Genomic DNA, 18,981 nt, shown 5'->3' with positions numbered 1-18,981 from the left:
CTGGAGAGATGGCTCAGAGGTTAAGAGCATTGCCTGCTCTTCCAAAGGTCCTGAGTTCAATTCCCAGCAACCACATGGTGGCTCACAACCATCTCTAATGGGGTCTGGTGCCCTTTTCTGGCCTACAGGCATACACACAGACAGGTTATTGTATACATAATAAATAAATAAATAAATAAATAAATAAATAAATAAATAAACAAACAAACAAACAAACTGTAAATCTTGCAAACAATCACAAAATGTTAATTAGTCAATAAAAATCATACCTTGATGCGCTGTGATTGCTTTTTTTTTTTTGTGCTGCAAAACTGAAGTTTACTAACTAAACCCATAGCACTAAGATGCCATCTATATTCAATTCAATTCTGGCTAATATGTTAAACTCTAAGTAAGAAAGAAACTATGTAAAAAAAGTTTTAACACATTTTCAAAAATAACTATGGAAATTGTGCTACAGTTTAAAATAAGACTACATAAAATAGGGGTTGTAAGTTCTTCTAGGCTTCACTGAGGCAGATTTAATATTGACAGCAGAATTGTTTTCGGTCCATGTACCCTACTGAATTCCAATTGCACGCAGTTTTCCCGGAAGGCGATGGATGCCATTTAGGTTCTTGAGACCGCACTGGTTGAAGCACCAGCCAGTGCTGTTATGGAGGTGACTGTAGCTCTTCACTGACTGACAAGCAGGGCGGCATCCATCATTATCAACATCTGAGTGCTAAAAGGCATTGTATTCTGGTTATCATCTTCCCTGAAGCTCCGAAATGCATCACCTGCATAAAATGGATTAATTTCAAAAAAAGATGAGTTCAGAGAATTTTTATTTCAATCATTACCATCCAATTATACAGAAATACTGAATCTAGAAACAGAATCAATTGTTTTTTCCACTATTTGTCCTGTGAAAATCTCTCTCACACAATGTGCCAAACCTTGTGAAGCATCGACGGTATCTTTAAATACACAGACTAACCAGCATGGAAGCTTGGCTATAGAAAAATCAGATTACGGTACATGTACCTGTAATACCTGAAAGTGATGTGAACGGTGACTGATAATTTTTTTAAAAAATAAAACAACTTACACACTATGTTTTCTTTTTATTACATAATGGGGTGTGGGCATTCTTTTTATTTTTTTATGGGTATAATTGTTTGGCCTGCATATGTGTCTGTGCACCACATGCAGGGAGTGCTCATAGGGGCTGGAGAGTATGTTGGATCCCCTGGAACTGGAATAGCAGACAGTTGTGAGCCCCAAGTGAGTGCTGGGCTTTGAACCTGTTCCTTTGGAAGTATGGCAAATATTCTTAACCAGTGAGTCATCTCTTCACCACTTCATGGTAGATTTTCATTTTAGAAAGACAATTATGGATGACGGTGAAGCATTTACCCTTGAGAATATTAGATTTGTAATTGCAACATAATTTGCTTTCATTTGGAGATATAATGTTCCTGTAGCATGCCTAGGGTGCTCATGAAAATTCTGATGTACTATTGAGCTGTGCTGTCCCCCATGGTTCTTCACATCTGTGTAGACCGATCATTTTTAAGGAGCTTACACTGAACACTGCATGACTATCATGCCTGTTATTCACCAGATCCTTCAAGGATTAAATTTCTTGGCTGAGACAGTCCAGCTAATAATTAAATTGCAGGCTCAGGAGCTATATTTTGTTTTGTACAGTTACATGAAGTCAAAGGTCCTTATTGGACTCATACCTACATTTAACCTACATGAAATTTTTGATTAATATGTTCAGTGAAAAGAAAAACTATATGAAGTATCTAGAAAGCCAAGATCTACAGTTGTTCATTTTGCTTTGAATGTTTGGAATCTCTTGAGGTAAATGTTTTGTGGAGCCTGAAGCACTTCATTAGTGAGGTATATCTCAAACCCAACTCGACTGGCCAGTGAAGTCCCTGACTCTGCATATTATGGCATACAAAGACAATGACTGAAGTATTGCATCTGCAAATGCAATATCATTTTCAGCACCTATGCTGTACAGGACCTTTCAATAGTTCACCCAATGGGGTCAGAAAAATGGCTCAATAGGCAAAAGCACTTGCTGTCAAGTCTGATGGCCAGATTCAATCTCCAGAGCTAACATACTGGAAGAAGAGAATTGTCTGCCTAAGGTTCCTCCGACCTAAACACATGCACCATGGCATGCATGTGCCTGCACAATACACTCAATAAATAAATAAAATGTGATTTTTAAAAATTTGAAACTCATCTAGGAATCAATGCCTGAATTCTGTGAGCCTGCCAGGAAAGTCTCCATTGCTAAATGAGAATCTACACCAGATGACTTCTCGCTGGATTACACTGAATCCCCTCTAAAACAGTCCTTAGAATTTACCCACCATGTTTGCTATGCTATAATCATGGCTCTCAGAACTTAACTAATTGACCACTGACTTTCCTCATCTTTAGATAAGACATTAGCAAAGCACACCTCTGGGTATGCCTGGGATGGCATTTCTGGAGAGTCACAGCAAGAGGACTCTTAGCTCATGAGTGAGTGGCTTCCTTGTTGGAGCCATCACACACAGGCATTCCTGAGAGATAGTGAAATAACGGGGAGGTATGGATAGGAGTAGGTAACTGGCTCATGACCTTAGCGCTATGTCTTATGTCCACCCTTCTCTACTTAGCCGTCAGATGTAAAATGCTTCCTACCACAGCCTCCCTGCAACAGCTCTGGGACTGTCACCCAAAATAAGCCCGCTCTTCCCTTAAGTTGTTTCTGTGAAGTATTTTAATCACTTGCAAAGACACAGTTATAATGCTGCTTTCTCTGAGAACCCACAGAGTTTTCTCTCAAGTATTACTATCAGGAATATTTGTATTGTGTGTGTGTGTGCCTGCGTGCGTGAATACATGTGTGGTGTGGTGTGGTATGGTGTGTGTGTGTGTGTGTGTGTGTGTGTGTGTGTGTGTGCGCGCGCAGGTGTGTGTGCAGGCCCGAGGTTTATTTTCTTGATCATTGCCCATCTTTACCTTTTGACTCATTAATTAGGCTAGGCTAGTTAACCAATGGGATCTGCCCATCCATAATGCTCCAAGTTTGCACTATAATACACAGTTTTTTCCATGGGTTCTGGGAATCTGAACTCATGTCCTTGTGCCTCTGTAGTGGATACTTCACTGACTGAGCTATTTCCCTAGCCCTTTTTTACTTCTTATGAAACAATTGCTCAGATGCTCAAGTTCATATTTACATTTTCCCCAAGCTCAATGTCAAATTTGTGTCTGATAACATTTTATCTGCATATCTATCTGCACTGTACCTTTTCTTTTCCTTAATTTAAATATATAATTTGATCAACAATTGAAAGCTACTTGATAACCATGGGAGATTTAAGAGCTCTATAATGAAAATAAAATATCCACTAACAAAAGCATAATCACCTTTTGGAGTCCTCCACATAAGCTTCCTGACATGGGATACTCCATGCTGAAGCAATTCTTTGCACTTTTGGAAGTAAAGCACTGAAACTTTGTGTGTGTGTTTGTGTGTGTGTGTGTGNAGGTCATTGGTTAATTAAATAAAGAAACTGCTTGCCCTGATAGGTTAAAACATAGGTGGGAGGAGTAAACAGAACAGAATGCTGGGAAGAAGAGGAAGTGAGGTAAGACTCCTCAGACAGACCCCATAGCTCCTCTCTGAGACACACGCGATGAAGCTCCGACCCAGGATGGACGTAGGCTAGAATCTTCCCAGTAAGCGCACCTTGGGGTGCTTACACACATTATTAGAAATGGGCTAAATTAATATGTGAGAATTAGCTTAGAAGAGGCTAGATAGAAATGGCCCAAGCAGTGCTTAAAAGAATACAGTTTGTGTGTTGTTATTTCGGGGCATAAGCTAGCCAGTGGCCGGGATGCTGGGGACGCAGCCCCGTCGCTCTTATTTCAACATGTGTGTGTACATATACACACATATATGGATAAATGCATACGCATGCACAAGCACACACACGTTTAAAACGTTCCATATCAATCAAGAATTAAATTTCAGCTTTCACCTAATGTCTCAAGACCAGCCCCCCTAACATGCCATGAATTCCAGGCACACCAAGCAGCCCCCTGCTGGCCATCTCCTCTTCTATGCTGTGACACAAGCTGCCTCATTTGCCAACACTCACTTGCCAAAGCCCATCCTTCCTTTCAGGTCTGAGCCTGCAGTTAACAGGATGCCAGCACATCCATCTGGTCTGAAGCAGCTGCACTAGATTATACAGGAATATATATTTTTCAAGAGGCTTTAACATTCGCCTAATTTTGAAACCTACCCATTCTCCCATAACAAATCTCCTGGTAGCAATCATTCTCACGTTCTCTTTAAACCTAAAGGTGTATCAGTCTTTTGTGTTTTCAGGGTCATTGTGTTGCATCTGTACCTTGAGACCAGTTGGCAGTCAAGGGATATATAGCATTCATTACAAATTTCTAACATTAATATATAGAACTATCAGAAAAAAACAGGGGAGTGGAGTTTTGTATTTCTTCACTCCACTGTCTTTAAAAATTCAGCTCCAAAATACAAACTTACTATCAAGTATTCTGAAGTTCTAGTGAGTTAAATTTTTGGAAATCCATGAAGGAAGGATGAAAATAACGTGTTTTGGTATCTTTGTGGACTAGGATGGGGTGAAAGAGGTGTGATCCACAGGAGGTCATGGGCCAGACACTTCCTCTTTCGGGTTTCTTTACTGACAGGGTTGGAAGCTTTTACTTCCTGAACATGGAAATAGGATTCTGCTTACCCAGCCTGTTCCAGGGTCTCCATCCATGAGAACACTAGGGTTACAGCATTTGCTTTAAGAAATGTGAATTCTGCTCCAAGGTTGTTTAGCAAAGTGTTCACAACTGAGTTTCTGACTTTCACATTGATCTCTAATCTACCGTCATCAGCTGTATGTCATCATCATATGTCCTGCGTTATGGCTATCTTTATGTAATACCGGGCAAGGGATAGCTCAATTTTTTGTGTCATTTTAGTAATTAAAAACTTACCCATATTTCCTGAATATTGTCCTAAATGTATTTTTAAAAATTGTGTTTCATCCTCTAGCCAAAAATTATCATATAAAGCATAAGCCAAGGTGTTGTCCTCGGACTCCTGGGCCACATGAAACACAAAACTGGAATCTTTCTGGTTTACTATGTAAAAAATCTTTTTCAGTCCTAGCCAAAATTCTCCTGTAAAAGAAATGCTTTGTTTTAAGACATTTAATTGAAATGAGAACAATCTTTTGTTTGTGAATGTTGATGCCATTCAGCGTCTGTATAACTGAGGAGACACATCCATAACCAGGACTCTGGACAGGCGTGGCCCAGCTCATCCATCAGCTGTTATTTAACTTTGCTATGGGACAACGGTCTGTGCCCTGTCACTTGTATTTTAAATAAATGCTGATTGGCCATTAATCAGGCAGGAATTAGAGTTGGGGCGATGAGAATTCTGTGAAGAGGAAAGATTCAATCTGAAGCCATCACCCAGACACAGAGCAAGCAACATGTGACTGCCGCGCCGAAAAAGGTAGCAAGCCACATGGCTAACACAGACAAGAATTATGGGCTAATATAAGTTATAAGAGTTAATAAGAAGCCTGAACTAATAGGCCAATCAGTTTATAATTAATGTAGACCTCTGTGTATTTCTTTGTGACTGAACAACTGCAAAGAAGCCTCTGTCAACAGAAATCTCAGCCCACATCACCTACTTATTTTGTTAATTCATTAACCTGAACAGAACCAAACTGCTTCATTTCTATCTCCCCAAATTCAACTTAAAAGTGTACTTAAAGACTAGATTAAAAGTCAAGATTTACCTTTACAGCATGTCAACAAAAAACTTGTTGAAGTCTTATGTCAACTAACAAATGATGTGACCCAGTGAAAGTAGGAGTTTTAATCTCAACTCAACTGCTCCTTAAGAAACATTTCCTGAAAGCACTCAGCTGAAATTGCTTTTTCTGCCTTGGAAAATCCTTATAAATGAGTATTTCTTTGTTTAAAAGCAGCTTGCCATAACCTATGAATGGAAACAAAATGTAGCCACACTGAAGCTTCCCCAGATTTAGAGTCGATATTTCAAAGATAACCGTAGATCTAAGGTGGATGACATTAACAGAACTCTCTAACTTGGACAATGTTCTTGCAAACACATTTAGCCACTGGCTTTCTATCTTTCCATATCCACAATGTGGACTAAATGTGGACATTCCTGAGCTACAACCTACTTAAGTTATGAAATTACAGGGTATAAAATTTCAGAGGGTTGGAAGATAATGAGACAGACAGTATTGAAACTCAGAAAGCTATGACTAATATATAAAGTTCTTTTCCATAGATATTTTAGCTATCACTCTGTTCAAACTGAAAAGAATAAGTACAAGAAAAAGTGGACACATTGCAGGATGGGTTTCTCCAGGAACTTTTAGTTTCATGGTCTTTGTATGTCTTAAGCTTCTTTCTGTTTTACTCCAATCTCATATGTAAGCATTTCCAGCACATTTTATTAGATACCCAATATATTTTAATTCTACTAAATATAAAACAGTCTCAGTTTGCACAAACAGTATATGGTTATAGAACTTCTTAGTCAAAACTCTCTTCAAATTTAGAAAATAGTAATGTACATCATAGTTTTGCAAAATTACATTCAACTTAAAGGCTTTGACTTTAATGGTCATATGCCTTGGTTCTATCAGTATTCCATTGTATTTTAAGTCTGTCACAACCCTGCCTCTTTTTTTTCTTTCCCCATTCCACAAGCAATTGGGAAGCACCTACCAACTACTGGGTACAGATAACAAATATTCAGCTGAGAATTTTCACTCAAATTATATTTCAATTCATCTCTAAAAATTTTATTTTTTAAAATGTGTGTCTACAGGTTTTTTGCATACATGTGTACACCTTGTGTGTGCCTGGGCTCATGAAAACCAGAAGATTTTAGATCCCATGGAACAGGAGTTATAGGCAATGTGATCTGCCGTGTGGGACCCGGAAATTGAACCCAGGTCTGCTGGAGAAGGAGCCAGTATTCTTAATTGCTAAGACATGTCTCCAGTCCAGATTTCTAGGTCTTAACTGAAAACAGTTTTTAAAAATAATTTGACATAAGAAAGTAGAATTTAACTCATATTTTTATATTCACATATATTTATCCACTCTTCCTGAAGATTTGACTAACGCTGATGCAGTTCAGACATATCACACCAGAAAGAAAGAGAAAAGGCAATGCATAGATATATAAAATCTGACCTAAAAGGTCTTCAAATCCATCCAGGTAATCACACCATGGCCTCTGGAAGTCAACTGTCCCATTGAGCCTTTTCTGAACTACTGCCCATCCTCCTCCTCTCAAATCCATGTCATACATTACCTAAAATGGGCCCAGAAAATGCCAAAATAATATACCATTGTTTTCATTATTTGACATTAAAGAACTCATCCCTAATCCTATAGAAAAATAAATATAAGAAAGTTTTCATTCTCATAAATGTATTCAAGTTTTTTATTGCTTTTACTGAGCTATATATTTTTCTCTGCTCCCCTCCCTTCCTTTCCCCTCCCCTTCTACCCTCTCCCATGCTCCCCATGCTCCCAGTTTACTCAGGAGAGCTTGTCTTTTTCTACTTCCCATGTAGATTAGATCCTCTCTGGAAATACTACCACTTACACAAACCCATGATTGACCTAACTGAGCCTGTATAAGATTTTTAAGACACAACTGTCTGCAGTATTTTAAGGTTATCATATAATTCCTCAACTCAACATTTTCCCCCAGTTCAGGAATAATAGCGCTGACATGCAACGGCAGAGATGGATTGATTAACAAATGGCTTTGTTCTTTGGATTATAATGCTGGTTTTTTAGTGTTAGAAATGTCTTCCTGCCTCTGGTTTCTCTTTTCTCCCACAAACTGGAGTTCAGATTGATATTTCAATACTGAGCCATGAGCTGTGGCCACTCAGCAGGTGTTCACAGGGGCCTCTGTTTAAACTGTGTGACATGGACCTGTCTGGGGCCCACAGAAACAACAGGGGAAGAAAACAAAGTGATCCACTCTACAAGAGACTTCCCACACAGAGTCAGAAGAAAAAAAAAAAGAAATAAAAAACCAATATGAAGGAATTTCAGGCATCACACTTTCCACAGAAGAGGCAATTATGCAACCCACTCCTCTCAAAGTTATAATTCTTCCCTTCTGCCAAAGTCATAATTCTTCTCTTCTACCGCTGTTCAGATCCAGTTTGGGATGCGTAGGCAAAGAGACTTAGGTAGTTTTTCAATTATTTCCCACGTAAGTCCTAATTTCTTGACATCTTGTCAATAGATTTCAAGAGAAATTATGGTAATAATTCTAAGAATAGAAACTCTTTGCATCTACTTAGAAAGAAAGGTGGTTGTTGTATAATATAGACTATTGATAAACTTTAAAGATCATAAATTTTTTATACTCTGAGAAAGTACCCAGAAAAAATACATAAACACACACACACACACACACACACACACACACACATCCTTTCTGTCCATAAGCATTGTGTGCAGCAGGTACCTACTAGAAATACAAGCAGACAAGTACTAAGGATAAACAAAGTATAATTCTTGTTATTCAAATTAAGCATTGATCAGTTTAGCAGTCTTCCTTATGCCCAAGTAAAACACTTTTTCCATTAATTTCTTTTTAAATTTTTGAGGCAAAGTCTCACACTGGTAAATAATGTATTATCAAAAGAAAGTATAGGCATGAGTAGGAATCAAAGTAAATGTACTTTAGTAAGCCCACGTCATCACACATTATTATCACACATTATTTTCTCGTCTCCATCAAATTAAATTAAAGCAATAATTTGTATTGCACAGCTCTGCCCCATAAGGATAACATAAAACTTGGCAACAGATGGATTTACTTTGAATAGTGTAACTATGGACACTCAGGAAACTGAAATTCATGGTCTGAGTAGAAGATGTAAAGAATACCGACCTTTTCATGTTGTAAATTTTGCTAATTTATTTAAAATTTTCAAGACAAAATTATTTTTAAAGTAAAGCAAAAATAATTGTAATTTCAATATTTATTAAGTTAGCTTGATGTTTACTTTATTCTGTATAATAAGTGAAAACTTTACCTCAAATGGGTAGCTAGATCCTTCTAGAAAGATTATATATAAACCACTAGGGGTTCTGGTGACAGAGCTAATTGAATCTTTAATATCAGTGCAATCCAAATCTAGGGAAAAATTACTCATTTAGTGCACTTCAAGCACACCTAAAACAATGAGTTGACGGCAGAGAATTGATGATGCTGTCTGAAACTGTTACTACAGCTTCTATCAGTGATGCCATACCTTTTTTATATTAGAATTACTATAATTTTAGAACTCAGGAGAAAACATAATAAAGAAGAGAAATTAAAGAATTTGGGTTGCTGTTAAGCCCTCACAAATAACATTCCTTTTGGTCATTAGTGTTTAAAGTCTCATATTGTGGGTCAGAGTGATGGCTTAACAATTAAGTGATTATTGCTTAAATTTTAGTCTCATATTGTGGGGTCAAAGAGAAAACTCAAAAATTAAGAGCCCAAGTAGTCTTGCAGAGAGCCCATGTTATGTTCTTAGCACCCAGACAGTGGCTCACAACTGTCTGTAACTTTAGTTCCAGGGGATCCAGCACTCTCCGGTCCCTGCACACATATGTGCACATAAACTCACACAGGCTCACACACATACACATAAGTAAAAGTAAAACAAATCTTTAAAGACTCATTTGGGATCAACCCTTACTCAATGTATAATTAATCATTCTCTTTTCCAAAGATTCTATGATAACCCAAGTTTATTTTTAATATATAAAGGATGGGTAGGAAGGAGAAAACTTAAGGAATAAGTAGTTTAATTGTGTTTAACACATCCTTGACTACTTTATTCCAAACTTCAGAGTTTAGTGTGTTGAAGTCATCAATGCCAATAACTAAGAGGGAAGTAGAAATTGCTTTCTTTACTAACAAGAAACAAAGAAAGGCTAGTGTGTACTCTTTCTACAAATGTTAAAGCTGTAGCCCTTGCCACCACAAAGCTCCACAGAGGACTGTAAATGCCTGTATGTGATACCAGTGTGCTGAGGAGTACTACATTCTATTTGAAGATATTCTAGTGTACATTTTTAAGTGCAATTACATAACTCCAACCCTGTGATCCCAGTCACTCAGGAAACTGAGGTATGAAATCTTGCCCTGACTACATAGTTCAAAGCAGCCTGAGCAACTTAATAAGACCCTGTATCAGAACAAGAAGTTGGGGGTAACTTTCTGATAGATCACGTGCCCACCATGCATGCAGCTTAAGTTCAGTCACAAATACCACTTCCAAAAGCAAGTTTCAGGGCATCACTTACTTGGGTGACTGCTATTACTTCCTAGCTAGGAACTACTGACTATCTGGAAGCCTTAGAATGCTTTCCTAATGTAGAAAAAATAGCACAACTCACTGTGCCATAGCGGTGTGTTTTTGTTTGTTTGTTTTTGGAGGTTTGAAAGGCAAGCTTTTAGCACAGAGCTTACCACACATTAATCTGTAGAAAACAACTCAACAGAAAGGCTAAGTATAAAAACTTGTTCAGCTTCTCTTTGTTTCTGGGGTAGTTTTGGGGTTTGCATTGTGAAATGAGAGGAAACATTCTTCTAATGGAGCTGTGCTCAGAGTGTGGTGGAAGTAGTCCACAGTGAAGGGCTGGCCTACAGCAGAGCATTGCTTCGTCATCGGTCGGCAAGTGTGAGCAAGCTTCTTGGGCTTCTTGGGTTGTCTTCACCTGATGCCGGGGGTATCAGAGCAGGGCTCTATGCTCTTGCTGTGCATTACAGGATAATTCAGAATGTGTTGTGATTTACTCGCTAGCCCTGCACAGCAAGTCTGTAAGACTTGCAGAGTTTAGCATTCACAGCCAACCTGTCTGGCCTTAGAGTCACCTGAGACAAATGCCTACAGCTGTGTGCATGAGATGGTCTCCAGAAAGGTTCAGCTGAGAATGGAAGGTGCAGCTTGATTGTGGCACCATGTCCATGGACTGGGGTGCAAGACTGAATTAAAGGGAGAACGTGAGCTGAGCCCCAGTATTCATCTCTCTCTCTGCTTCCTGACTGCAGATAGTGAGCAGCTGCCTCCCACAATGCTGGGGTGTATGCTGCTGCCGCCATGCCTCCCCCACAGTGCTGGGGTGTCTGCTCCTGTTCCTGTCGCCATGTCCTCCCCCACAGTGCTAGGGTGTATATTCAAACTGTGAGTCACATGAAATTCCCGCTTTGAGGTGCTGTTTATCTGGTATTCGAGACCCATGAGGAAAGACAGATAAGGGTTTCAACTTACTGAGGAGGAAATTAGCAGCTTTCCTTTGGAGATGAAGGACCAGCCTGCCACTGGACTTCATGCCTTGCTACACCTCGCCCTTTCACTCAGAAGAGGATGAGACAATAAGTCATTTCAAAGTAATACATGACAATGCCTGTCTTCATAAAGGAACAAGGAGATGCCCAATCCCTGTCTGTTCCATTACACTTCAGAGAAAAACTTAGGATCACATCCTTGAGCCTCAGTAATATTTATTTGCTTAGAATTTTTATGTGAATTCATATTTGTAAGATTTTCATAGCACTTTCTTAGAAGAACATAGGAATAAATATGTTATATTTTAGTGCAAAAATGTTAACTTGGTATTTATTTATATATTAAATTTCATTTTTCCTTAAAATGTTATATCTCACTTTGAAACATAAAAAAAAAAAACACTTTTCACAGGTTAGGCAGGGACTCTGGAAAGCCTCTTCTTTGTGAAGAGTAATTAGTAATAAAATGCCAGGGCAGGATGCTCAGAATACAGCACCTAAGGTTACTTGATGGTCAACAGATTGTTGATATTATTTTACACTATGGCTTCCAGACAGTGGAAAAGTCCTCAGCTTCTGAAGGAACACGTGCTGTAACTGGCTGAAGAGCAGGAACAGTCCTCCAGACTGCTAGGAAACAGGCAGCACTGTAGTCGAAACCTTCCGCTGCACCATGCTGCCCAAAAAACCCTGAGGAATAAAACAGGAGTGTGCAGAGACTGAAATACCAGCGCTCTCACCATGTGACTGCATGGGCTGGCGGGGAAAGAGTCCAGCTGTTTGCTAAAATCCTCTGTAGTCAAAAGGAGAATTTGATTCACGAGCTCATTAACCTAAACACAGACACACGAGACAAGGTTATATTAGCTAAATTATATAAACGCTGTCTCTAAGCGTCTCTAGGCCAGAAAGATGCCTTCTCTTCTAGATTGGATTCTTACTGTTCTAACACAATAAAAGCATAAACAGCATTCATTCCACCCAGCAGCATCTCCTAAGAGCTAGTTCTGTCTGCCATTACTTCTGTGCTGTCTGTCCCTACAGCTCTGCTCTCACTGTCCTGAAGGCTCTGGTGCCTTCCTTGCTGCCTCCCTTGGCTCTTCCCTAATCATCTTCCACACCAGCTTCTAAGGGGGTGACGAGATTTCCTCACTCGCATACTTCAGTGGCCCGTGCTGTAGCGAGATTTAGTTCCTACAGATTCGACGCAATGCCCAGCAAAATTGAAGCAATATTTATTCAAAGACCTCAAAAGAATGGTACTCAACTTCATATGGAAAAGCAAAAAACCCAGGATAGCCAAAACAATCCTGTACATTAAAAGAACTTCTGGAGGTATCACAATCCCTGACTTCAAACTCTACTACAGAGCTACAGTACTGAAAACAGCCTGGTATTGGCATAAGAACAGACAGGAGGACTAATGGAACTGAATATCAATCCACACATCTTCGAACACCTGATTTTTGACAAAGAAGCAAAAATTATCAATTGGAAAAAATAAAGCATATTTAGCAAGTGATGCTGGCATAACTGGATATCAATATGTAGACAAATGAAAATAGACCCAATTCTATCACCATGCACAAAACTCAAGTCCAAATGGATCAAAGACCTCAACATAAAGCCAGCCACACTAAACCTTATAGAAGAGAAAGTGGGAAGTACACTTGAATGCATTGGCAAGGGGACCACTTCCTAAATATAACCGCAGTAGCACAGACACTGAGAGAAACAATTAAAAAATGGGACCTCCTGAAACTGAAAAGCTTCTGTAAAGCAAAGGACATGGCCAATAAGACAAAACAACAGCCTACAGAATAGGAAAAGATCTTCACTAACCCCACATCAGACAAAGGTCTGATCTCCAAAATATACAAAGAACTCAAGAAATTGGTCATTAAAAGAACACATAATCCAATAAAAAAATGGAGTACAGACATAAACAAAGAACTCTCAACATAGGAATCTAAAATGGCTGAAAGACACTTAAGGAAATGTTCAACATCCTTAGTCATCAGAGAAATGCAAATCAAACCAACTCTGAGATTCCATCTTACACCTGTAAGAATGGCCAAGATCAAAAACATTGATGACAACTTATGCTGAAGAGGCTGTGGGGAAAAGTGAACACTTCTGCATTGCTGGTGGGAATGCAAGCTGGTACAACCCCTTTGGATATCAGTGTGGTGATTTCTCAGAAATGTAGGAAACAACCTTCCTCAAGACCCAGTAATACCACTTTTGAGTATATATCCAAAGGACATGTGCTCAACTATGTTCATAGCAGCTTTGTTTGTCATAGCCAGAACCTAAAAATAACCTAAATGCCCTTGACTGGAGAATGGATAAGGAAAATGTGGTATATTTACACAATGGAGTACTACACAGCAGAAAAAATAACGACAGCTTGAATTTTGCAGGAAAATGGATGAAGCTAGAAAACATTATTTTGAGTGAGGTAACCCAGACACAGAAAGACAATTATCACATGTACTCACTCACTCATAGGTGGTTTTTAAACATAAAGCAAAGAAAACCAATCTAACCACAAACCCAGAGAACTTAGACAACAATGTGGACACTAAGAGAGACTTACATAGATCTAATCTACATGGGAAGTAGAAAGTAGAAAAAGACAAGATCTCCTGAGTAAATTGGGAGCATGGGGACCTTGGGGGAGGGCTGAAGCGGGGAGGGGAGAGGCAGGGGGGAGCAGAGAAAAATGTAGAGCTCAATAAAAAAAAAAGTTTTAGTTCCTGATTCCCTTAGTCAGATTTCCTTACACATTCCCAACCTCACCAGCCCTCCCACCCCTGTACCAACTCATACGAATCCCCCCAAGGGAAAGCTGTCCCCTCCTTAGCAACCTTATGACATTTAAAGCATGTACTCATCGCTCAGTGCTCAGCTCACAGGCCTTCTCTCCTGAGAGACTTCCCATGTCATTCTGACAGCATTCAGATTGTTCTAGCTTTCCATGTTTGCTTTCTCGCCACCAGGCCTTACCCCCCTTGAACAAAGGCTTGCTTCATTGCTTTGTGTTACAATGCTTCTCACATCATAGGTACTGAACATTAAACATAAAATAAAATGCTTGTACTTCCAGCCAGCTATGCCGATGTGTACATGCAATGGAATGGAATGCCAAAGAATCCCATACCTGGCTAGATAAACAATCCAAAGGAGCTTGTTGCTCATCCATTATATTTCTCAGTAGTTTTTTGGGTACTTCTTGTATAAGAAACAATAGAATTTTTCAGGTTTTCTTAATCAGAAAGAAAATGGCATTTTATATAAAACAATAGCAGTGAAAATAATCAATTTCACATGGTTTGGAATAAATAAAGAATAGTACCTCAATTTATTTGAACTTATAACTATAAGTTTTAGTTAGTACATATTTGTTTAAAATGGGATTGGCCAAAAAGTAATTGTTTCAACATTCTTAATGAAATTATGCTTCCTGATAATACAGATTCCCTAAAATGATTTATTTAATTAAGAAACAAGATTCTTAATGCCTATTTTCACTGCATGAGATAAGAAGTTTAGGGCCAGGAAGTATAGGAAGTGGTGGACAGGGTCTCTTGTGGCACAATCTGGCTTTTAGCTCCTTTCTGACCCTCTTGCCTCCATCTCTCAAACTCTCAAATGCTAGGATTACATACAAGTGACCTGTGTCAACCTGCTTAGCCACTAAGTACTATTAGATGATAAGACAAAGTGCAAGTGTAATTTACTTGCATACCATGCCAGTTAATTAAAAATACATCTTTGTTTTATTTTTTCTAATACTATATTTTATAAAATCACATCCACCTATGACTAGCATACATATACATAATAAATCTTAATCAAACCTTTGGAGGCCAGCAAGACAGCTCAGTGGGCAGGGCAGCTGCCACTAAAGTGGAAAATCTGACTTCAACGTCCACACACACAGACACATACACACAAAATAAATAAATAAATAATAAATAAATTAATAAACAAATGTAAAAACATTAAATTTCCAATTTGTTAGTTTCTGGCTGAACTTGTATAATATATCCCTTTGATTTCATAGAAAATATACAATATTCCTTATTTTAAAAAAGGTTGCACAAACACTAAAAATGCTTCCCTTAAGGCATTTGAAATCCTATTACTATCATCTCCCATAGTCTCTAAAATCCTCAGGGCTGGAGAGATGGCTCAGTAGTTAAAAGCACTGGCGTCTCTCTTTTTTTTTTTTTTTTTCAAGACAGGGTTTCTCTGTGGTTTTGGAGCCTGTCCTGGAACTAGCTCTTGTAGACCAGGCTGGTCTCGAACTCAAAGAGATCCGCCTGCCTCTGCCTCCCAAGTGCCGGGATTAAAGGCGTGTGCCACCACCGCCTGGCTGGCATCTCTTGTAGAGAACTCAGAATTGGTTCTGACACAGTGTTTCATAGCCAGCTGTAACTCCACTTTCAAGAGATTCAACAGCTTCTGGCCTCCTCGGGCACTGCACACATGTGGTGTATGTACATACACACAGGCAGACAAAACATTCATGCACATAAAATACAACTGATGTGGGAGTGTCATATATCAATCTGTTGATTTCATTGGTTAAGCAATAAAGAAACTTCTTGGCCCTGATAGGTTAAAACATAGGTGGGAGGAGTAAACAGAATAGGATGCTGGGAGGAAGAAGAAGTGAGCTCAGACTCGACAGCTCTGTTCTCTAGAGCAGAGGCCCTGCTTCACTCTCCTGGGCACACGGGATAAAGCTCAGACCCAGGATGGACGTAGGCTAGAATCCTCCCAGTAAGCGCACCTTGGGGTGCTTACACAGATGATTAGAAATGGGCTAAATTAATATGTGAGAATTAGCCTAGAAGAGGCTAGATAGAAATGGGCCAAGCAGTGTTTAAATGAATACAGTTTGTGTGTTGTTATTTCGGGCATAAGCTAGCCAGGCGGCCGGGGTGCTGGGGACGCAGCCCTGCCGCTCTTATTTCAACATACAACATTTTAAAATAAATATCAACCACCTCTGCTTCTCAGACTGAGAAAGTTTTACATATAAAGACAATTACACTCTTTCCAGCAAAAAGCCCCAGGCATTATCTCCTGAGTACCTTTAAAATGGTTTTTGTCTCTAGGTTTACTTCATCCTGGCAGTAGAATGATGTAATAACGTCTGACAGCTGAGTCTGTTTCATCCAGCTTTATCTCTCATTTTCATTTTCAGTCTCTTGCTTTTTCTTAGTTTTTTCCCTGCATTTGTACAACTGTCTCAATGGGACCATGGATTGGAGCTCAGGACACTTATGCTGCACAGAAATTGAGCACACTTAAGCCAGCCTTTTACACTCTAACCTATAAATGACTATCCAGAGGAACTGGGTCACATTATTAGCTCCACCCATTCCAGGCTGCCTTTCTCCACTGCACCCCTTGTATTTGATAAATGATAGGAATTACTGCACGGTGACTTAATTGTTCTTACATTGAAACTAAAACTGTAATTATGATCCTTTCTGACATTAAATGACTAGATTTGTATTGTATTTATTGCATTATTTTTGTAGCTTCTAGAAGTAATGTGTTTGTTCTTAGAAACACAGTAGTGGGCGGGGGGAACTAAGGTGAAATTTCTAAGACTCTGAAGCAAGGAGTAAAGCAGCCACTCAGAAATCAATGTATTAATATTATCAGAGCCCTCTGGCTTGCCCTTCTCTCTATGGTCTGTTGATACCACCAGACTCTCTGGAGGAAAGACTACAATGACTTAACAAATATCTATTAAGCACATACTTATTAAGTGTCAAACACAGAAAGCATTTAGCCTTGGGTGATCAGATGTATTTAAAATAATTAATATAAAACAAAGGCACATTTTTTTAGTGTCAAAGATTGATCTCATTATAATTGTGGTAATTTTTAATACTTACTGCACATAAAATGTCTTTCTTCTCCAGTTACTTTGGTCTTAGCATCACGTGACTCCTTACAGTCTTCCTTGCACACGGTATTGCTCCTTTGACTTTCATCTTTGAGGTGAGCTTTATCTTCTACATTGTCACCTATTAGAGAATCCTTAGAGTTGTAAAACAGAAATGAGAAAAGTACGTGAAAATATACTGTCAGACCTTCTACACAGGAAGAAGACTGCAGAGAACAGATCAAAATACACAATGTAGATGATCACTTAAAATATATTTAATATATTAAAATATATAATATATATTAGTTTAAATTCCCACAGCTAACCCTTAAGGGCACAATTTAGTTTTGGTCAGTAAACATATTCAGTACTTGTATTATCTCTTTTTCTTCTCAAACTCCAAACAAATTTGCTTAGGATTTCCTCCCACTCCTATGACTCCATGAATTTGACCCTTACTTTCTACAAACTTGTATGTGACAGGACTCCCTTGTCACCGGATGAAGGAAATTCCTCAGAAATATCACCAATGCCTCTAGCCAAGTGAATTTTCTGCCACCAACTGTTAAAAATTGAAGGAAAATGTATAGGAATATTTGATTTTATATAAAATAATTGAAGATTTGAAAAGATAACTACTCATGGATTTTAATGTTATCATGGATAAAATTTAAAATTATGGAATCTTGTTTTGTAAAAACAGTAACATCATTAAAAGGATAATAACACGTGACATTAAAAGTATCTCTATCTGTTTGCATGTGATTAGTCTCTTCACTATCAAGACAATCTTTGAGTAAGGTTGCCTATTTTCTAGACACTAAGAGATGGGTATAGAACTAACTACATTACAAAGATATTTGCCTTTGAAAGAACTTGTACTTTGTTACTCATACTATTTTAAACTTCTTGTTCCTTCTTTTCACCTCTATAACAATTGACAGACTTGATGTTTTTAATAGATATTCTTTTTTCAGTAAGACTCTTAAATTTTAGTAAATGTATTAAAGAATTAAATCATTAGTATCTGTTCAGCTGTCTTGGACTTTTTTCTTGTTTCAACCACAGCATCTTGACATTTGTTTTTTATATAATGGCAAATGCATTTTTAACATTTAAAAATGGAAACCAACATTTCCGTATATGGGCAGTCAACTCCTCAGCTATTTATAACATTGCACACTGCATACTAGCTGTCACTCTGAGGTTGTTTTAGATAAGATATTCATGCATCCCAATTAACCACATAAAGGTCTTTATTTGAAATGTTATGGTTTACAGACTAGCTTTCTTTTTAAAGAGTAATTTTGACTAACCATCAAATGTTTCATTATCAAAAGTAATAGGAAAGCAGAGAATGAAAATATCTTTAAACAACTGAGAACTTTAAAAGTTTATCTTAAATTTAGTTTATTTTAAAATGTAACATTTAAGAAGTATCAACTTCTTGAAACAAATATTTTAATTGTTACATAAATTATATTTGTTGTATAATGTATATTTTCAAGTTTCTAATACATCATGAAAGCTAAAATAAAATTGCTAAAATTCTTCCCATAGAATAAAATTCATACATAGAGCTTCCTTGTATAGTTTCTCCACCAATGAAAATACATACATGTAAGAACAAGAGTGATGCTTGGGATAGACACATCAT

General features: G+C 38.2%; 1 protein-coding gene across 1 annotated transcript; it reads right to left on the bottom strand.

Annotated features, from left to right (window-relative positions):
• Window positions 1-275: 275 nt before the first annotated feature.
• On the bottom strand, window positions 276-18,981 carry Angptl5 (angiopoietin like 5). Its single transcript, XM_050162219.1, is given in 11 exon segments — window positions 276-720; window positions 723-779; window positions 5,032-5,217; window positions 7,288-7,408; window positions 9,162-9,262; window positions 12,151-12,180; window positions 12,183-12,243; window positions 14,574-14,636; window positions 14,638-14,678; window positions 17,332-17,490; window positions 18,900-18,981. Coding segments are annotated over 11 exon segments (1,149 nt in total). The 3' UTR covers window positions 276-472.

Source organism: Alexandromys fortis, unplaced genomic scaffold (assembly GCF_014885135.2).
Source record: "Alexandromys fortis isolate MF-2015 unplaced genomic scaffold, M_Fortis_MF-2015_v1.1 scaffold_112, whole genome shotgun sequence".
Classification (NCBI taxonomy): Eukaryota; Metazoa; Chordata; class Mammalia; order Rodentia; family Cricetidae; genus Alexandromys; species Alexandromys fortis.
This window is presented reverse-complemented; position numbering and strand designations above follow the sequence as displayed.